The sequence below is a fragment of the Aulostomus chinensis genome, chromosome 21 (genome assembly GCF_037954235.1).
Source record: "Aulostomus chinensis isolate RoL2024-O1b breed Wild chromosome 21, RoL_Achi_v1.0, whole genome shotgun sequence".
Lineage (NCBI taxonomy): Eukaryota > Metazoa > Chordata > Actinopteri > Syngnathiformes > Aulostomidae > Aulostomus > Aulostomus chinensis.
This window is the reverse complement of record NC_141340.1, coordinates 10,104,911-10,123,642: the sequence shown is the minus strand read 5'-3', so window position 1 is coordinate 10,123,642 and position 18,732 is coordinate 10,104,911. Positions and strand designations below refer to the sequence as shown.

The 18,732-nt window shown below is 40.7% G+C and overlaps 1 protein-coding gene and 1 long non-coding RNA gene across 4 annotated transcripts in view; one reads left to right on the top strand and one right to left on the bottom strand.

Moving 5' to 3' along the window:
- Nucleotides 1–351: 351 nt before the first annotated feature.
- LOC147241632 (uncharacterized) overlaps nucleotides 352–18,732 on the bottom strand; it is a 79,087-nt gene continuing 60,706 nt past the window's right edge. The window contains exons 3-5 of the long non-coding RNA XR_015111083.1: nucleotides 18,513–18,593; nucleotides 1,257–1,338; nucleotides 352–795 (exon numbers count right to left, since the gene is read on the bottom strand). This is a non-coding gene — a long non-coding RNA (uncharacterized LOC147241632). The remainder of the gene's footprint in view (nucleotides 796–1,256; nucleotides 1,339–18,512; nucleotides 18,594–18,732) is intronic.
- The window catches only part of neto1l (neuropilin (NRP) and tolloid (TLL)-like 1, like), a 70,401-nt gene continuing 59,900 nt past the window's right edge, over nucleotides 8,232–18,732 (top strand). For all 3 annotated transcript variants that reach the window (XM_086192310.1, XM_086192311.1, XM_086192309.1), the window contains exons 1-4: nucleotides 8,232–9,120; nucleotides 9,652–9,708; nucleotides 9,795–9,929; nucleotides 10,168–10,416. In XM_086192310.1, the coding sequence (XP_086048436.1) occupies nucleotides 9,093–9,120; nucleotides 9,652–9,708; nucleotides 9,795–9,929; nucleotides 10,168–10,416 (469 nt within the window). In that variant the 5' untranslated portion in view covers nucleotides 8,232–9,092. The remainder of the gene's footprint in view (nucleotides 9,121–9,651; nucleotides 9,709–9,794; nucleotides 9,930–10,167; nucleotides 10,417–18,732) is intronic.

Below are 18,732 nucleotides of genomic sequence, written 5' to 3'. Positions count from 1 at the left end.
GACTTGGATCAACATGAGGCTGACACCCACCTGCACCCCCTAAAGCCATGCACTTAAGCTTTTATATAATCAAAAAACGCAAAACATATAAAATGACCCCGCTGTGAAGTTGTCATGAAATAAGAATGGAACTGTAGAGAGCAAAACTGTCTTCTGTACAGGGCTGTAAACGTGTGTCTACCTGCTCTGATGTTAAAATTGCAAATTGAGAGGAACTTACTTTCTATTAAAGTCTGCCTCAAGTGGCCAATTAAGGAACTACAGTTAGCTAGCATGAAGATTGAAAACTGATTAATCCTGGAATTATCACTGTTCCCGTGAGCTGGTTCTTTTTATTTTTATTATTATCCATATATACATAAAGAAATACCAAGAAAGTATGACCAATTTTGTTTTTATTTTTCCTCATGTCAAAAAAAAACACAAAAATTTGTCAAACAGGTGGAACTTTTACATCATCGTAACCGTCTGAAATGAAGTTGGTCCCTACAATTTCATTGCAGCTAAATGTTAAAAAAAAAAAAAATTGACATAACTAATGCAAATAAAGAAATGGCATTTTTACCTCAAAACATTCTACTGTGTTCGGTTTATTCCTTCCCTACAAATGGAACTTCAAAGTTTGTATAAAACTTTCCTCTTTCACTTAGACAAAATCATTTCTTCCATTATAGACATTAACTGCTGCCCTGCGCCCCAGAAAACTGAATTTGTCACACATCAGTGGCTTGACTTCACATATCAATGAGTAGGTTAGGACTTTTTTCACATCACACAGCTTGTACCCAGCAGTGCCTGTAAGGAAGATGAGACGGCTTTTGTTGGAGAGTCAAGTTATGTTATATAACTAAAGTTTTTTTTTTTTCATATTTCTACTTTCATTTCATGTCCACGTCTTTGATTCTAATGAATGAAAGTCACATTGTTTGTGTTTTTATTGGGTTTTACGGAGTGTTAGCTTGCCAGCGTTTTAAATTTAGCTTTTATTTTGTTCTTCTTCAGCTTCTTCCAACTTGCATCAGACGGTGACATTTATAAAATACCAAAAAAAAAAAACCACACAAAAAAACAACCCAGCAACAACACCACAATTCACTTCAGTTCAAGTGAATGAAATGTACTGTGCGCAAATACTGAGGAAAAGGTGAAAAATGGAGCAGAGACGTTTAAGGGTGAGAGGATCTCCGCATGCCAGCCTGTGTCTTCAAATATTGAGGCCGATATAAAAGGTCATCTCTCTCCAGTACAGAGCTCACCTGGCATTTTCAGCTGAAATGATCTCTCTCCACGCCGGTTTACAGTGGCGAATGCAGGGCAAGGACGAATAGCAGTTTTACTCTGCCGCAGAGGGGAGTGAGAGAATGAATCAAGAGGGGAAAAAAAAGAAAGACACAAACTTTAACGTATGAGTTTGCAATGGGGTTCAATGCATTGTATTGTTTTGATATTCACTCTCTTACGGAAAGAAGGCTCCGTCTGTGTGGGTGCAACTGCATGTTTGGGTCGTGCTATAGTGCTGGTGACTCTAACTCCCCCATCGGGGTGTTACAGCCCCGGCAGTGTCCATGTTACCCCCCACCACGACCAACAACAACCCCTCGTCAAGTGGCTGATGAGGTCAAACGATGAATTACACAGTCAGTTTAACCCTGGGTCTTGGGACTCCATGCACAGAGCAGACTGCGGAGGGCATGTTAGCAAAATTCAGGCCACCTGTGATGCAACACACGACGGTATCTTTCATGGCTGGTCATGTAGACAGTGGAATAGCGAAGATGAAACACATGATTTGCTGAAAACAGCTAAAAAAAAAACCCTATATATTCCGATCTCACATCCTTGGAATATGGAGAAGGAATGTGCAGACGAGGCGTAGCGACTCAGCAGACATTGAGGTTCATAGACAGTGCAGCTGCCCCTCCTGGGCTGAGATTAATTGCTGGATGGATGAAGTTACTGTGACTGACAGATGAGTTGCAGCATCGAAGAGACATGAGGATGTTGAGCAAAGTAAAATTAACATCTAGCGATACGAATTCCTAAAAACAAACACACAATGGAGAAACCATGACAAAAAATTTTTACAAAATGCACAGGTCACCATGGAAACTCTTGTGAGCTGAAGTTTTGAGTTGAAGTTTGAATGGAGTCTGACTGCAAGTATGCCAGAGCCTGTTGATATAAAGTTTAGTTTGGTTCCCTTTAAAAAAAAAAAAAAAAAAGACCCAAAATGTTAACGAAACGGACAAAATCTTTCTAATTTGTACTTTGAATATGAAAATGTTCATGTACGATTGTTATTATTTTGTAAAGTAAAGTGAATTGAACTTTACAGGATAAAAAAAAATGGCAATCAGAAATACTGTAAGGTACTGACAATGAAAGTACAGTCATGATTTTGAAAAGTAAAACGTGGAATGCTGTATCACAGCAGCATTTTTACAGTGAAATTTACCTGAAATTAAACATTAAACACATCATTTAAGCAATTTAACAGTGTTTCTAGGATGGGACCTGGGAGCCGAACCAGAATAAACAAGTCTCTCTCTCTCTCTCTCTCTCTCTCTCTCTCTCTCTCTCTCTCTCTCTAAACTAAAAAAAACACTTACCGTAGCATAAAAACAGCTCAAAGTTTGACAGTGGTCACTCTGTCCTTTGATTTAACTGGCTAATGAACTTACAAGGTGCCTTGCGCGACAAATAATATCTTTTTTAGTCCAACCAACTGCTCAATGAATCACTAATAAGGTTAATTTGAGTCCCACCCGGCAGGAGCCATTAGCCTAAGTGTTTATCTGCTTTAGCTGTGTCCCCCGTTAGACTGACAGAAAGATACATTGCTGGCATTAGAAAGACGCCTGATTAACTCAACATACAGTCTGCAATCATGTATTATTCAATGCAGTTTAAAGAGTCGTAAAAATGACAATATACTGTACCAAGCTGTATAGTTTATTTTTGTCTCAGTCCCCCAAAACATTTGGGGAAAGAAAAAGGATAAATAAGAATTTCTGGATAAAAGCTAAAAGTTAATTTTTCATTTTAGACACTTATTAAACACGTATCTACTATTTTATACATACTACTTTTGTGAAGATTTCAGAAATTCCACTTCAAGCACCCAAACTCTTCATCCTCATGGGTGAGGTTTCACTAGAGATATGAAGATTTTCAAAAAAAAAAAAAAGAAAGAACTGGATTCTAGTTCTTTCAGCTTAAAGCCAAATCATCTCTTTACACAGGGCTCTGAGACAAAGTAGGCCACCGTCTTACATCTAGCTGAGATTGTTCTGTAACTTCTGATATAAAACACTTGAGTATTACATTGTCTCCGAGTACCAAAAAAGCCGAATTTTTTTTATTTAAATAAAAAACATCACAAACTCAAGAAGATACTTTTGACAGTTTTTTTTAAGTTTTGTATTTTTTTTTTTTTTTTTTTTTTTTTACATGTTTTCAGCAAAGAGTCTTCATTGAGAAAACAAGCGAACCTGAAATAAGGAGATTGAAGCCGGACGAACAATGATGAGACTTAATTGAATTAAACAGCACGTTGATCTGTTTTCTTGTCTGCTTAGTCATGCGTGCGCTGGCTGCATTTACTGCATGTGAAACAGACTGGATGCCCCCCCCCCCCCCCCCCAAAAAAAAATGATCACACATTTAGGTGAAGCCAACACACACACTTATCTCTGTCCAAATGATAGACTTCCTTAATTAAAAATGGCAGAGTTTGAGACTGCCTATGAATGAATTATTTCTCTGCGATGCTCCCAACCGCTCCACTGCTATTCATTCAAACAGTTGCCAGAGTGCTAACTGGAGGCTGTTGTTAAATTCACCAGGGCTACTGTTGCATACAGTCAGATAGATAAGCCTCATTTGAATAATTCCCATATAGCTCTGCTGCTTTATCTCGCTGCTTACCCATCAGTAAAACGTGCACTCTTGTGCTTATAAAGTTGTCAGATGATGCAGCTCCACTGTTCATCAATAATTAGCTTCGGATGCGAGAGAAATTCTTCTCAGCTTTGTTGTGTTTTCAGTGAAATTTCGTGGAAAGCAAAGCGAGCTATGCGGCACTGTTGGTTTCATGGAAGTTGATTGCACAATAGCAAGAAAGTTAAGTGGCTAAGCTTCAGTTCTTGTGTTGAGGGTCTAAATCCCAAATCCATTAAATCACTCTGTATAACAGATTAGCAGGAGCCTATTAGTTTTAAAGAGTTCTGAGATTTCCTGCTCCCACGTGTATTCTCAAAGTGAACACGGTATACCTGCAAAGTCTGCATCACCTGCTATCAAACCAAACACTTTAAGAGTGGTGAGTAACAGGATGTAATTATGAAGAGGACGTCGGAGACAATAATGTCTTTATCTTTGAAATCTCTTGAGAGCTTTGAAAAATACACACAAAGGAAGACAGAAGGGGAGAAAGAGAGAGAGAACAAATATGTCCCGGGCAAAACATGACAGCAAAGGACTCCACACCGTAATCAGGATGACTCATTAACATTAAAAGAGGGTGAGTTGTTTCTGATACCCCAGTGAGTCTCTTTGCAAAATAAGATCCAGCTTGACTCACGTCCACTGAGTGACAGGTTTTAATTCACACAAGGCTTGTTTTTTCCCCTTCTTATAAGGTTTTATCATTTAGATTTTATTTTAGGTATAGGGCGTCATGGTGGTGCAGTGGTCAGCGCTGTCGCCTCACAGCAAGAATGTTCCAAGTTCAAGTCCCGGCTCCAGCACAGGATCTTTCTGTGTGAGTCTCCATGTTCTCCCTGTTCCTGTGTGGGTTCTCTCTGGTACTCCAGCTTCCTCCCACAGTCCAAAGACATCAAGAGGGGACGAGGCTGATTGATACTCTAAATTGACTGTAGGTGTGAGTGCGAGTGTGAATGGTTGTCTGTCTCTATGTGTTGGCCCTGTGATGGACTGGCGACCTGTCCAGGGTGAACCCTGCCTCTCACCCGAATGCTGCTGGGATAGGCTCCAGCCCCCCGACCCTTAACAGGAGTCTGGCGTTTTCGCCGCCCTGGCTTCTCCTGGATCCTCGTCATGTTTGTCACCAGACTACCACATGCTTTCTAGGCTCGTCAGTCTAATTGGATTTCTGTTTGAAACCAACACGAGCAAATGTCTGAGTATCCTTAGATATCATAGTTGAAGAGGTTCTCTTAGCTGCTGCCCGTTCTAAAGAATCAGTATGAAGTGATATACAGCGCTCAAGTTGCAACATATTCAACAAGGTTGCAAAAACCCTCTCAATGTTCAGCTTAACTACTGTATAGAGTATGTTTCTGTAAACATTTGTAGTGAAAAATATGCAGCACAGGAACAGAATTTGGGGGGCAGCATGGCTCAGAGGTAGAGCGGCCATCTCGAAACCGAAGGGTCGCTGTTTCGACCCTCACTTCCCTGGATGGGTCGCCTGTCCGTCACAGGGCCATCGGGGCAATTAGGGGCTCAATGTCTTGCTCAAGGATGCTTTAACATGGTCACCGAGGGAAGTGAGGATTGAACCAGCGAACCTTTGGTTGCTAGATGGCCACTCTACCTCTGAGCCACGGCGCCCCTTGACGCACACAGGGCTTGTTTCTTTTCTCTTTTTACAAGGTTTTTTTTTTTTTAATTCAGATTTCATTTTTAGAGTAAATGCCTTAACCTTCATCAACAGTACAAACACAACACCCTCTCTCCTCATTCTCTCATATTGAGTTATGTATTTCAACACAGAAAAATATGATCAATGTAATCCTTGGAATATAAACCTTTAGAATAAATCTAGAAAGTTTTGAAGATACAATGTCTTCCTAATTTATTTCTGTATTTGATAGAGACATAAAGCTTCAGTGAGCATCAGTGTATAGAGAATACACGATGGAAATGCACTTATTGAGAAGTTCACAAGAATGCTAATTTACATCCATAGTCCCTCTCCAGGTAAATACAACTTTCAGATACAAATATATGAAATTATATGATGCATAAAATGGATAAAGAAACCAACTCCATTATTCTGATGGGACCCTCCAGCTGCCCTCTCCTGGTTCAGGTGAGGTTAACAGTGGTCCTGATTTGACACAAATCGACGACGTGATGCAACGCGAACTGTCAGTCTAAGTGTGTTTCTGTTTGTACGTCCAATGACCCTGAGATGATGATGAAGCTGGGAGTTCTCGTACAAACCCTGTCGTTTCGGTCACTGTGTAACGCGACTGGCATCACAGTCACTCGTGATTTGGAACCAGTGACTGCAGCTATAAAGCCCATGCAACAATCTGTGACGCACTGTGTATTCTTACACCTTTCTATGAGAACTAACACGAACTTCTTAAGCAGTCTGAGCTACAGGAGCTCGTCTGTTGGATCGGACCACACGGGCCAGCTTTCTCTCCCCGTGTGCATCAGTGAGTCTTGGCCACCCATGACCCTGCTGCTGATTCACCTCTGTTCCTTCCTTGGACCACTTTTGAGATAGATACTGACCACTGCAGAATAGGAACACACCACAAGAGCCGCAGTTTTAGTGTTGCTCTGACCCAGTTGTCTAGCCGTAACCCTTTGCCCCTTGCCAAACTCATTCAAATCCTTACGCTTGCCCATTTTCCCGGTTTCTAACACATCAACTTGAGGCCTAATATATCCCATTCACTAACAGGTGCCATGATGAAGAGATAATTAGTTATTCACTTTCCTTCTCAGTGGTCATAATGTTGTGCCCCACACACACACACACACACACACACACACACACGAGGGACTGAGTCCAAGATTGGTTTCTGCAGCAAGACTTTCTGAAGATGGATATTGTCTGCTGGGTGCCAAGACTATTTTCGGATCCTGACTTCCTGACTCGTCCCTCCCTCTGATCAGCTTTGTCATCATGTGCGAGAGAGTGTGGTTACACACTTGGTGAATAAGTGCGAATACATCCTGACAATCCCCCCCCCCCCCAAAAAAAACAGTCTTTGTCACTGTCTTCTGAGTCAAAAACATAAAGAAAAACAAAACAGCTTTCTTGTCTACTTTAATTTACCTCTCCATTTCTTCTACAAATAAGAGACACAGAGAATCTGAAGTAAGTCTGAACGTTCCTTCCATGATAACCGTGAAGTTGGCCACTTCCCCAAAAATAAGAAATATCACAGTCATCTTTTTCTAAACGTTGATGGAACAAGAATAAACTGCACAGACACAGTGCACACCTCACTAGCAGAATCTGCACTAAATCCTGTACATTTGCCAAAAATCTTTAGGTTTGATCGATATTTGACAACCAACGTATACGTGCAACACTGCCACCTACAGGACCAGACTGGAGCTTGGATTAGTATTAGCATACAAAATGAGAAATTACATCCTCCTGGATGTTCAAAAACTCTGCAACATGTCCATTACTCGCCAGCATTCCTAAAACTTGCTGAAAGCGAGGATTTCCTCTTCTTCTTCTACTCTGCTTATTACAGCCGTGCATATCATCACCTATACAGCCACCTTCTGACAAAAATAGGCATATCTAATAATAGGCTATTTTTGCTTTGAACCGATTGATGGAAAAGCATGTAATTCCTTTTTTGCAATATTTCCAACTTAACTTTGTAGAAACCCCAAGAGTGACATAGTTTAAAGGCGGAGTCACTGCCAAAGAGCCCATAATTGAAGAGATCGAGGGGATGAATTCCATCCTTAACGTAAACTGTGAACACCTTCTTGTTTGGCGCATGTTGCACTAGTTTTCATGAGACCAGGCTCAATCGTTATTTTTGCTTTATCTTACTGATGTACAAACAAAGTGCACTGACAGACGTGATAACCAACCCCGCTGTGAGTCTGGTTAGCCAAGAAAGCATAATGATGTTTGTTTGTTTGTTTGTTTGTTTGTTTGTTTGTTTGTTTTCCCCTGCGAGAGCTCTGATTTAGACCATTCTATTCTGCTGGTTTGTAATGTTTGATCACGCTGATTGACTGCAGTCTTTGACATTTATCAGCTTTTTCCTTGTTTATTCCATTTCCTATCTCAATTCTCTCTCTCTCTCTCTCTCTCTCTCTCTCTCTCTCTCTCTCTCTCTCTCTCTCTCTCTCTCTAGTTTAACGTTTAATTTTGGTTGCGCCTGAAAATCCAAGAGCTGAAATGAATTCTGCAGCGCACACACACACACACACACACACACACACACACACACACACACACACACGCTGCTACCCCTTTCTTCCTTGTGTGTGTGGAGATGAAGTCGCGTCCCGGAGAACTTTCCAATACTGTACGTGCGTCAAAGCGCGTGCGGATTGTGGCGCATTGGTCGAGCGCGTAGTGGTGAATGGACGGAAGGAGGAGGGCGATCATACATTAACTCCTGCTGGCTGCAGGGACTCTCCAGTTGACAGAAGCCAAGGCAGAGGGATGCGCTTAGAACAAGATTCACATTTTTTTATGCATTCTTGAATTACAGAAACGACCCATGAACACCAAAAGAAAACCTACATAACTGTTTTTTTTTCTTATTCCAGGGGATTTCTTCTTTTTTTGAGTCTTTTTTTTTCTTTTATACGCAGCGCAAAAGAGTGAAAGGTACCGTTGCAGAGATGAGTGTTGTGCGATATGATATTCTCCTGAAGGACCCTCTCTCCTGATAAAGGGACCAAAGAAGACTCTAAAACAGAACAAAAAACCCACAAACAGCAACAACAACAAAACCCCCTCAAGGCTGCCAATGATATTTTCAAAAAGAAGATCGCAAAGGTGGAGCGATTAGAGAAGGGCTGATGACGGGACTATTAATCCTTTCAGTGCATCAAAAGCACCAAAGGGTTTTAGAAACGTTTGGATGGAAATCGGGCGAGTGTTTAGAACTGTTTTTGGTGTTATATGAAACTGGCGATTAGTTATGTGCGAGGATTTTTTTCTCCCTTCAAGATATTATTCAGGAGTAAATGGGTTTTTGTTTTCAGTGTAAGCTATGAGCTGTTTCTCGGTGTGATTTCTTCTCCTTTTTTAAAATTTTTTTCAAGAAACTCTTGTTCTCTCTTCAAGTATTCCCAAATCTAAATGGAAGTAGTTGAGTCTGAAGCCGTTTGTGAAAGGAACAGACATGGTACATGGACGCAGCTTCCATCACGGTAAGTCTGGAGAAGTCTCCGGGAGCTGCACAGGACTTACAAAAGATGCTTTTCCTTAACATGTCTTCCCCTAAAACCACCTTTTATCCGATTAGAAGGGCGTTGCATATCAGAGCAACAGATTAAAAAAAATAAATCTAGAATCACGCTAGAAGTTCATTGTAATTCTTATGTGTGTGTGCGTGGAACACGTCCCATATATTCAATTTAGACATCTTTAATATTTTTTCAGCAAGATTTGGAGTGAAAGGCTGCATTAAGTCACTCAATGTGAGGTGATGGGAGTGTATCAGCAAGCTTTTGTTACAATCCAAAAATATGTAAATTATTTCAATTGATGTATTTTTACAGTTCCACCTTATTATTTTGGTCATCATGCACTGTTTTTAGGGTTCGTTAAGGTTTCATCTGAAATCCAACATCTGGATAGTCTACTTTGCTGACTCCACACTTTTTTTCAAGCTGAAAATGAGCTGCCAACGATGAATGACAACAAAAAATAAACTAGATGGATTTGTCTCTTCATTACAGTTGTTGCAAGTCTTCTCATACTTGGGTTGTCCGGGGCGACAAAGAAAGATGCAGCAGGTAATCACCACACATTCCTACATCCTCTTAACTGATCTTTATCAATCATTTTTATATGAATATATCTATGTGTGTGTATATTTCAGTGAAAAACAATTCTGGAGTGAAGCCTGCAGGTCAATGTGGAACGTGGGTGAAGGAACCAGAAGGAGGGCTCTTCACATCTCCCAATTATCCAAACAAATACCCCCCAGAAACAGAGTGTGTTTACATCCTTGAAGGTGAATATTCCCTTGAAGTACAAAAGCAATAAAAAGCCGATCAATTTTGGATTATTCCAAAGGGGTAATCACGGAATATATGTTCACGATAGGAACTGATTAATGAGTGCGTGGGATCTATTAAAATACTGTCAGTGTCAATGAGGGAGTCTGCATGCTGGTGCTGCTGCTGACACTCCTTAATGAAAGTATACTTTACTTCCTGCTTTGTGCTTATTATTTTCATTCTATCCCGCAGCCCCGCCAAGGCAGTGTATTGAGCTACACTTTGAGGAGAATTATTCAATCGAATCCTCTTGGGAATGTAAATTCGACAACATCGAGGTTCGCAATGGACCGTTTGGCTTCTCCCCGATGCTTGGACGCTATTGTGGGCAACACAGCCCACCTGATATCAGGAGTAGCGGCCGATATCTGTGGATAAAATTTGTTACCGATGGTGAACTGGAAGCAGTGGGATTTTCAGCAAGTTATAACTTCACTGCAGGTACGCTTGTTCTTTTTTTGGGGGGGGGGGGGGGGGTTCGCTCTTGCCAATTCATTTTTTTTCCTTTGTCAACATTTCCATAGCTTCTACAGCAAGCAGAATAACAAACATCATCCAAAGGAACTCGGGCCTTGGGGGAGCCTCTCGGAGATGTATCGATTGTTCTGTCTGCTGGTTATTTCTATTGGCTGAACACTATCTCTTGCTGGGACAGTCTTTTTAGATGTGGAACGATGTGGAATAATGTGAAATTTCAGCAGCAGGAGGCTGAGAAACAAACTGACCGAGCACAGAAAACTCATTTCCATTTCTCAAACACAACTGTGGGCAATTATTGCTGCCTAGAAAAACCTTGGTTTTATTAATTTGACTCATCTTTGGTTGAGAGGGTTGATGTTAAAGAACCATAACCTTGATTTAATATTCCTTCACCTCCTGGATCTGTCCACTTTGTTTGAGGCATGAAAGGCATAGTGCCAGGATCAGGATCACAATTTGTCTCCATGGGGCGAGGGGGGGTTACCTTAGCTTGCCATTGTTTCTATGATGAAAAGCTATGCAGTACATCGACCCAACATCCAGGAACACTTGCTACTGGCTACAGGCTACTGAAAACAAAGTCAGCGAGGTAAAAAGGGAATAGAGATTGATCTCCGAAGGCTTTGTGCGTATTGTTACTGACAACTCAGAATGGTTGGAAAGCACTGCATTGGGAATTACAGTGGAGGAAATTCAGTCTGCAGCAATGAAATGAGGAGAAAGTCATGGATTTCACCCCATGCATCATCAAACAGAAGCCCGGCTACTTGTTCAAGATTCATGAGGTTAAATATACTATCAAGGCTTCATGTGTTGTGTGTCATCTCTGTAAAAGCTGTCATATACGGTAGTTTCCATGTAATTCAGAAGGTAGTTAGAAAACAACAAGAGCATGAAATGTAAGACATGAATCAACATGCATTTCGAGGAAATGTCAGGCTATGTATGAATCTCTGTTACCTGCATCAATTGCTGTCTCAACTTTGTACTCCTGAGAAATTTGTTGTTGGTTTTTTTCTGTTGTTGTTGTTCTTTGCTTTTTAATGTGCTATTTTAGCTACATCGCTCGTTGGGGAGCACGAACATTTACCAGGATTTGTAAATGGACGGATGGTTTATGACAAGAATACATTTTTATGGTAGCATATTCATGAGCTTTCTTTACAACATTTAGATTAATTTACCGTTCATTTAAATATATTTACATAAAATTGCACCAAATGGAAAAAATAGTCATTCACATGCACGCACGCACGCACACACACACGCACACACACGTATGGTACACAAGATGAAGGAGGGTAAGGGCCTTATTGGGCTCTTATCAGGTTCTTATTGAAGTCGGTCACACATGAGGGAATAAAGGATTTCTCATAACCTCTCTCCCCGACCACTGGGACTCTCAGCCTGATGGTGGCCGAGTGGAGGAGGTGGGTGAGGTCACGATAGATCCAGATTGAGAAAATAAGTAGTTGTTGATTGTCGCGTGTGGTCTTTGTGTTTAGTTGAATTGTTTTCATGTCAAATGTGAGAAGCCCTCAGTTAGGGATTTGTAGACATGGTAAATCCCCTCAGTACCTGTGTTAGGTATCTGTGTCCTGCTTTCTTAAAAATAGAGTTGACATTGTCTTGAAAGTGAGATTATTGTCTCGTTTTGTTCCTGGATATTTGAACGTGTGCTACACTTCCTGCTGCGTCATTCTCTCGCTACTGATTTCAGTACCATTTGCTGGATTACGCAAAAATTTGTGACAGTGATTTTCACTGAACTTGGTGGAGGTGTGGATTATGGGTCAAGGAAAAACCCGTTAAATTGTGCTTTAGATTGGTGATAGCGCCTCCTGTTGGCAAAAAGAATTTACTTTTTTTAACACTTTGATGTGCTCCCACTAGTTGGTGGATCAGATCCATCTGGTTTTTAGGGAGCAGTTCAAAACAGAAAAATGTTGTTACTGGACTCCACATGATCGGATCTTTTCCATACACGATGGAAGTCCCAACCTGATAACATCTACAAGCTGAGTTCATTCATAGATGTAGCACCGCCTAGTGGTTACAGGCAGAAACCTGCTAAAACAAACATCAAATGAACCTGTGTGGTCTTCACATAATGTACAGCAACATTATTTACTCTGTGTGTGTGTGTGTGTGTGTGTGTGTGTGTGTGTGTGTGTGTGTGTGTGTGTGTGTGTGTGTGTTCGTTCCCCAGCACCAACTGCTGAAATGGATTCAAGATGATAATTGCACCAAAGTGCAAGTTTTAGTCTACAATTTTATACAAAATCCAAATGTGATCAGGTTTCACCTCTGTCTCGCTGTACAGGACAGGCGCAAACTTCAATCTGTTCAGGAGTGTGAAGGTCTGCTCATTGCTGCTTGCTTCTTAAACGAGGACCGAGCAGGAGAGTGCTAGGGACCGACATGGTTCTTAGAGTCTGGCTGAGTGTTAGTCATGTTACCATCAATGGTGCTTATTTGAAGTATTGCATTAGAAAAGATTGATTTAAATTCAACAAAGAACTCCCCAAATATTGCAAAAATGATTTTACACTCGCTTACAGTAGGTGGTGCAAAAGAGGAGTATGAAATCTCTTGTGCAAATATGCTCTGACATGGCGTAGCTTTAACCCACATGACTGACCATGATGGAAACACACCTAATGTGAATTTTCTTTTCTGCAACTTTTCCAAAGACAACTACAGACTAGCCGGTTCAGGTCTTTTCCTGTCTTTCCCCCTTCTCCTCCCTTGACGTAAGCAGCTCCTCAGTCTTTGTATATAATACAAGATGCTGTTGTCACACAGGGAGGTAATGCTACTGATGTATTAAGAGTCAGGAAAGCAGGGCCATCTCAAAGTTGACAAAAGAGAGGTCACTGCTGTCGCACTCCATTTCATTTGTGAATAGTAGAAACAGCAGGGGAGATAGTGCACATCCCTGTGGGACCCCTGTGTTCAGGACAAGGCAGAAAGAAAGAGTGTTGTGTTTCCATGACAACAATTTCTCAACACACTCTATGATTGTCTCTAATGGGCCCTTTACTTTTAATGATTTATACTTTCATTATTGTTTTCTTCCATCGTGCGCATCAACTTGCAACAGTCCACTCGCTCATAGCTGTAGATCCAAAATTATACCCTTACAAATGTTACCTTTAATTTAAAAAAGGGCAGGTAAGTCACCAATGAAAATAGTACTTATTTTAAACGAACCGGTCCTGATAACAATGGAAAACCCAGGCCACAGTTTCCTGTAATTTGCAGTTTAAGTATTGTTTCTTCTCCCTGCATCTCTCGGGAGTCTAACTGGAAATTTGCTGAGAGGAAAGAAACAAAAATGTTCTGCCTCTTGACTTGATAGGAAATATCTGTAGCATATGATTTACATAATTAAAGAAGATAAAAGTCCTGAATTCACTTGACTTGATATGCGGAAATCTAGTTATATGAATAGTGTCTCACATCTGCAGCTGCCCTGCTAACCATTTTAATTCACGCAGCTCTCCTCGGAGGAATGAAGGAGAGGAAAAGAGGCAACAAAGGTGAAATGAATCATCTCCTCTTATTCTCTTTCCTCAGACATAAAGACTCTTGCTGTCTCCTTCATATTCTACCAATGTCCTTTCAGAGCGTCACACTCTTGATGACTTAGGCCCTGATCACACCTGCAATTGGAACAGATCTGAGTGACTGGATCGAACTTCCCCACCTTATCTTCTAATAAACTCGTATCGATTTTGTTTTTTTACCTATTCGTTACAAACAGCACACGTTATATGTTCCTTGAATTATATGCAATAAAATGTAATATTTTTTGATCAGTACATAGGTTCATTCAGAATACGGACAATTTAATTCTGTCTAAGAAAAGATCTTTTGTGGATTGTTTGGATAATCTGGCTGGATTATTATTTAAAAGATGGGCTTTGAGGCAGCAATCAAAAAGAAACTCTTTAGTAGTTTGCTTTGATATTACAATCCCTCTGATCAAATAGGTAGTGGGAAACGCGAGCGCACGGAATGAATTCTAGAAACGAGCCAATTCTTTTGCAGTTCTGAAGTCAAATCAAGCAAAATTTTGAGTAGGCATGTTGTCTATGGTACCGTGTGCTGGAGTTCGATGGGTCTGTCACACACACACACACTGAAGAAGAAAAAGCAAGACATTATAGTCAGATTATGTTGACTGCTAATCCATCCAACTTCACACATGACATTGCACTTTGATGGATTCAAAGTTTCCTTTGTATGTGCAGGTCCCCGTGGTGTGTTTTCTGTTTATTCTATTCTATTCTATTCTATTCTTTTCTATTCTATTCTATTCAGCTGTCTGTGTACATGCATGATTTGCTCACTATGCAGACATACAGGGGGGAAAAAATGGCAAAATTGAGCAACTGCTGGTAGCAGAAGTGACGAAGTACACACTCATTTCTTCTGTTTTTCGTCAATTTTATACATTGGTCTCAGGAATGTTGTGCTCCCCCTCAGTTTATTTAGAGGGCAGACAGACCACCTCCTCCTCCTCCTCCTCCTCCTCCTATTCTGTTGCAGCAGGACTAAACAAAGCAGCTGTCCTTGGAGGGAATTTTTGGGGTATGCCATTTTTGTAAAGATTGAGACGAAACTGTGCAGTAGATGTAAGTTTTTGAAACGCTGCTCCCCATACCAGTTTGCAGCAAAGAGAAACCTGCATGGACTATAAAAGCCCCACACTTATGCACGTTGTGACTCTGCGTTAGTTCCTGTGTGTGCAAATGTCTCTGCAGTGAGCAATACTGAACCTTTAGAAGGTTCTATGTTTCGGAATGAATGAAAATCCACAGTAGTAGCGATCCATTGTGCTTTGGAACTAAGAGTCTTTGGGAACCATAGGAGCTAAATTCTATACACCACATGATTGCTCATTTCATAAATGCTTTGACTGAAGTTTTATGCCCACTTCATTCCAGCAGTCATTGAAGACGCGCACAGAAAATGGATGAGTGTAGGAGGCGTTCATCGTCTCTTCCGGTGTGAATGTACAGAAACATCGCTGCCACTGAATGAAGAATTAGCCACTGGAATCGCACAATATCTAGTCACGTGAAATGTTGAGCTACTAGGAGGCATTTAAAGTCTGCAGATATTTAATGTACTGTATGTGATATCAGAGGAAGTAAGAAAAGTTGCTGTGACAAACACTAGAGTTTCAGCCCTGACTAAATCATTGGCTGGCTCAGCGATGCGCAATTTTCTTTGTCAAGCAAATTACTCTCAGATGCCTCATAACCGGTATGTGCTTGCGTCATGGAACTTCTAAAAACGCTCTTTTTTTCATCCCTGCCAAGTTGTGTGTTCTGCAAATTAGAGAGAGGATATCGTCATAGCGTGTTTATGAAAATCCAGAGTAGATCTCCTTTTTAATAAATCAATTCACAAAATACAAAACCATAATACAACTGAGAGGTGTGAGGACACTACCACGCTGCATTTACACCACAGTTTGGTTATGGGTGTGTGGTTGCATAGATTAAATTTGACCTGCTCTATATACAGTCTAAAGTACATGTCAGGCTTGAACATTCTGTCTGTGTGAAGAACAGAGGTGGGCTTTTTTTCCTTTCTTTCTGTGTTTTTACATCATTTTTACATCCAAGGCCCTGGAAGTAAACCAAAAAAATAAAAGTCCACCAAATCCAATCAACGTCATTTCACTAAAGATAATCCAAGCCACTCCTCGGGATTGGTATCAAGGCTCATCCAACCACGTTTGATACAACTGGCTGAAGTAAAATCGATCAAAATATGATCTTGTTGATGTTTCATTGGCTTCTACCTGCTAGTGTTGCTGGGCTCTTCTCCACATATTCTCCCGCATGATAAAATGAAAATTTTTAAGTGAATGTAAAAGATTATTTCGGTGCAACAGTGAAGACATTCCCAATTCTTCCATTTATGTTTGAAACAGGACCTCTAGCCTGTAGCCTTAGCTTATTAGCTGAGCCTTCTAACTGCTAAAGCTAACTGTAGTCTCTTCAGCAAAAAGAAGTGATTTCAGCACTAATACGTTCCTTACAGGTACAAGCAAGCAGCTGTGCTTCCTACAAGCTACGGTGGGCACAATCTTTTCACAATAGCAATGACACTGCTGAGACTTAGCAAATAAAGAAACTCAAATATAACAGGTTATTAACCTCACAGGTTGAATCTAACAAACGATTAAGGGAGTCGTCTTAAAGAAAAGCAAAGACGCTGTATACCCAACCCTAAAGTTGTGACCTCGTACCAAGTAAGTCATCAGATTCTACTGCTCCACAATCACATCCATATACAGAAAGGCTGTTGGGTCAATTAAGAGAGCAGATGACGAGCTGTCAGCAGAAAAAGGCTTGAGCCCCACAAGAGAAGTAAAAGAAGAATGTGTTTGAGTTTTTCTTTTTCTTTTTTCTTTTTGCCTTTGATGAAGATGATTAATTTTTCTACACAAATCGTGTCAACTTTTAAAAGTGTTAGAATGAGCCATTTTGCCTTTGTGCTATTTTTAGTCATTCGGTTGATACAGATGGAGCAGATGTATTATGACTCAGCTTTCTGTCTTTTGAAGTCAATTCATACGCGATCGCTGCTGGAGGTCAGTACAGAAAGCAAGAAAAATACACAGTGACAGGCGGTCTTGTAGTTAGAATGATAAAAAGTCAAGCAAACTGATGAAAACAGCAGCACTCTGGCTTGCTGTTGGGCTCATTTTTGGACATCACAACATTAGAACACACTAGAGTGGTATTAAGTGGTGTTTCACCACCTTTAGCCAAAGCCAGAGCAAATGGAAGCTGCAAGTTCTCCCCCTCGTGCTCCCTGCACTTAGCTGTTTGCAACGCCAAGACCTGATGGTGAGGCAGATGCTGCTGTATGGCAGTAGTTGTGTCCTTGATCCTTTGACCACTAATATATCATCACTTTTATGAGAATGTTGTGAGGAAGTAAAGAAATACGCGTCACAGTCCACTGGCCTTTCTACTCTATCATAGATGCGATGTTTATCTCAACTGTCCTTATAGGAATATTAGTTTATACGTAAAACATTATTATATTTTTGGTGTTTAAAGAGCATATCAAATTATATTTAGAATGAAATTGGATTTGAAAGTTACGTGGAACACTATCAGCTGATGGGCTTCCTGTATGTTGCACTGCTCCATTATGTTTTATAACGTAAAAGATCTACTTTGACACTGATTGATTTAAGTGCTTTGCAGCCCAACTGAGCTCGAGCCGCACTGGAATCAATTTGAAATAAAATGATATTTTAGATTATAGCTGGAATAGGATATATGAGACTATTATTGAACCTAGATGGGCTCAAACTGGAAAATAGAAAATTAAACTGAAGAGATGGACTCTTCAGTCTTCGGGTGGGAACTGATGACGGCAGCACCACTGTCAGGGATGTGCAGAACATTCAATTACTTCCACTGTTTTACGTCTGTCTCCAAAACTATTCGGCTGTGGCAACCCCCCAACATTTAAATGTTTTGAGTCACTTTGTGTTAAGCTGCATCTGTACACACACACACTCACAATTTATGAGTTTGAATAATGTAAAAGCTTGGCAGAAAGGGAGACAGTCTAACAGGTATTTGACAGTAAAAAGGCCGGTTTTTGACACCTTCCACTTCAGTCAGTATTGAGGTGATTCAAGGAACTTGTTTTATTGCACAACATAGCAAGTGCACACTGCAATGAAAATGACAAATGGTTAAACACTGATGGTAGGGAGCGCTCACTGTGGCCTTGAAAGTCATTGTTTTCCTCTCACTTAGGTAGAGCAACAAGAATTTGCTTGAGTCCCATTTCTACCGGCCAAAAAGCCTGCAAACACTCAGCTCTTTCTTGCAGAGGGAACAGCTTTTATCTGCATTCACTTGTGGGTTGAATGCCCCTGCAGTACAAACGGGTATTTACGGTGAACGGGATCATCCGTAGTACTTCCACTGCGTCCAATCTCGGACACAAATACACAACAAGCGATTAGAGCTACAATATCAAAAACTATATATAAATGGAAAGTTTGTCACCTTTCCGCAACTTCCTCCCCTTTCAGCTCCAAATTCAACCCGTCTGTGTTCAAGCAGCGGCACTGCAACATCATGCAGTCTCTGCAAAAAATACAAAAGAAACACCATCACTGTCCGTTATGCTGCTTTTACTACGGCTACCAAAGATTGTTCACAAGCTGAACATGCTACACTTTGACTACACCTTTCACATCTTGCCTGTGTGATGACGGTGTCGAGA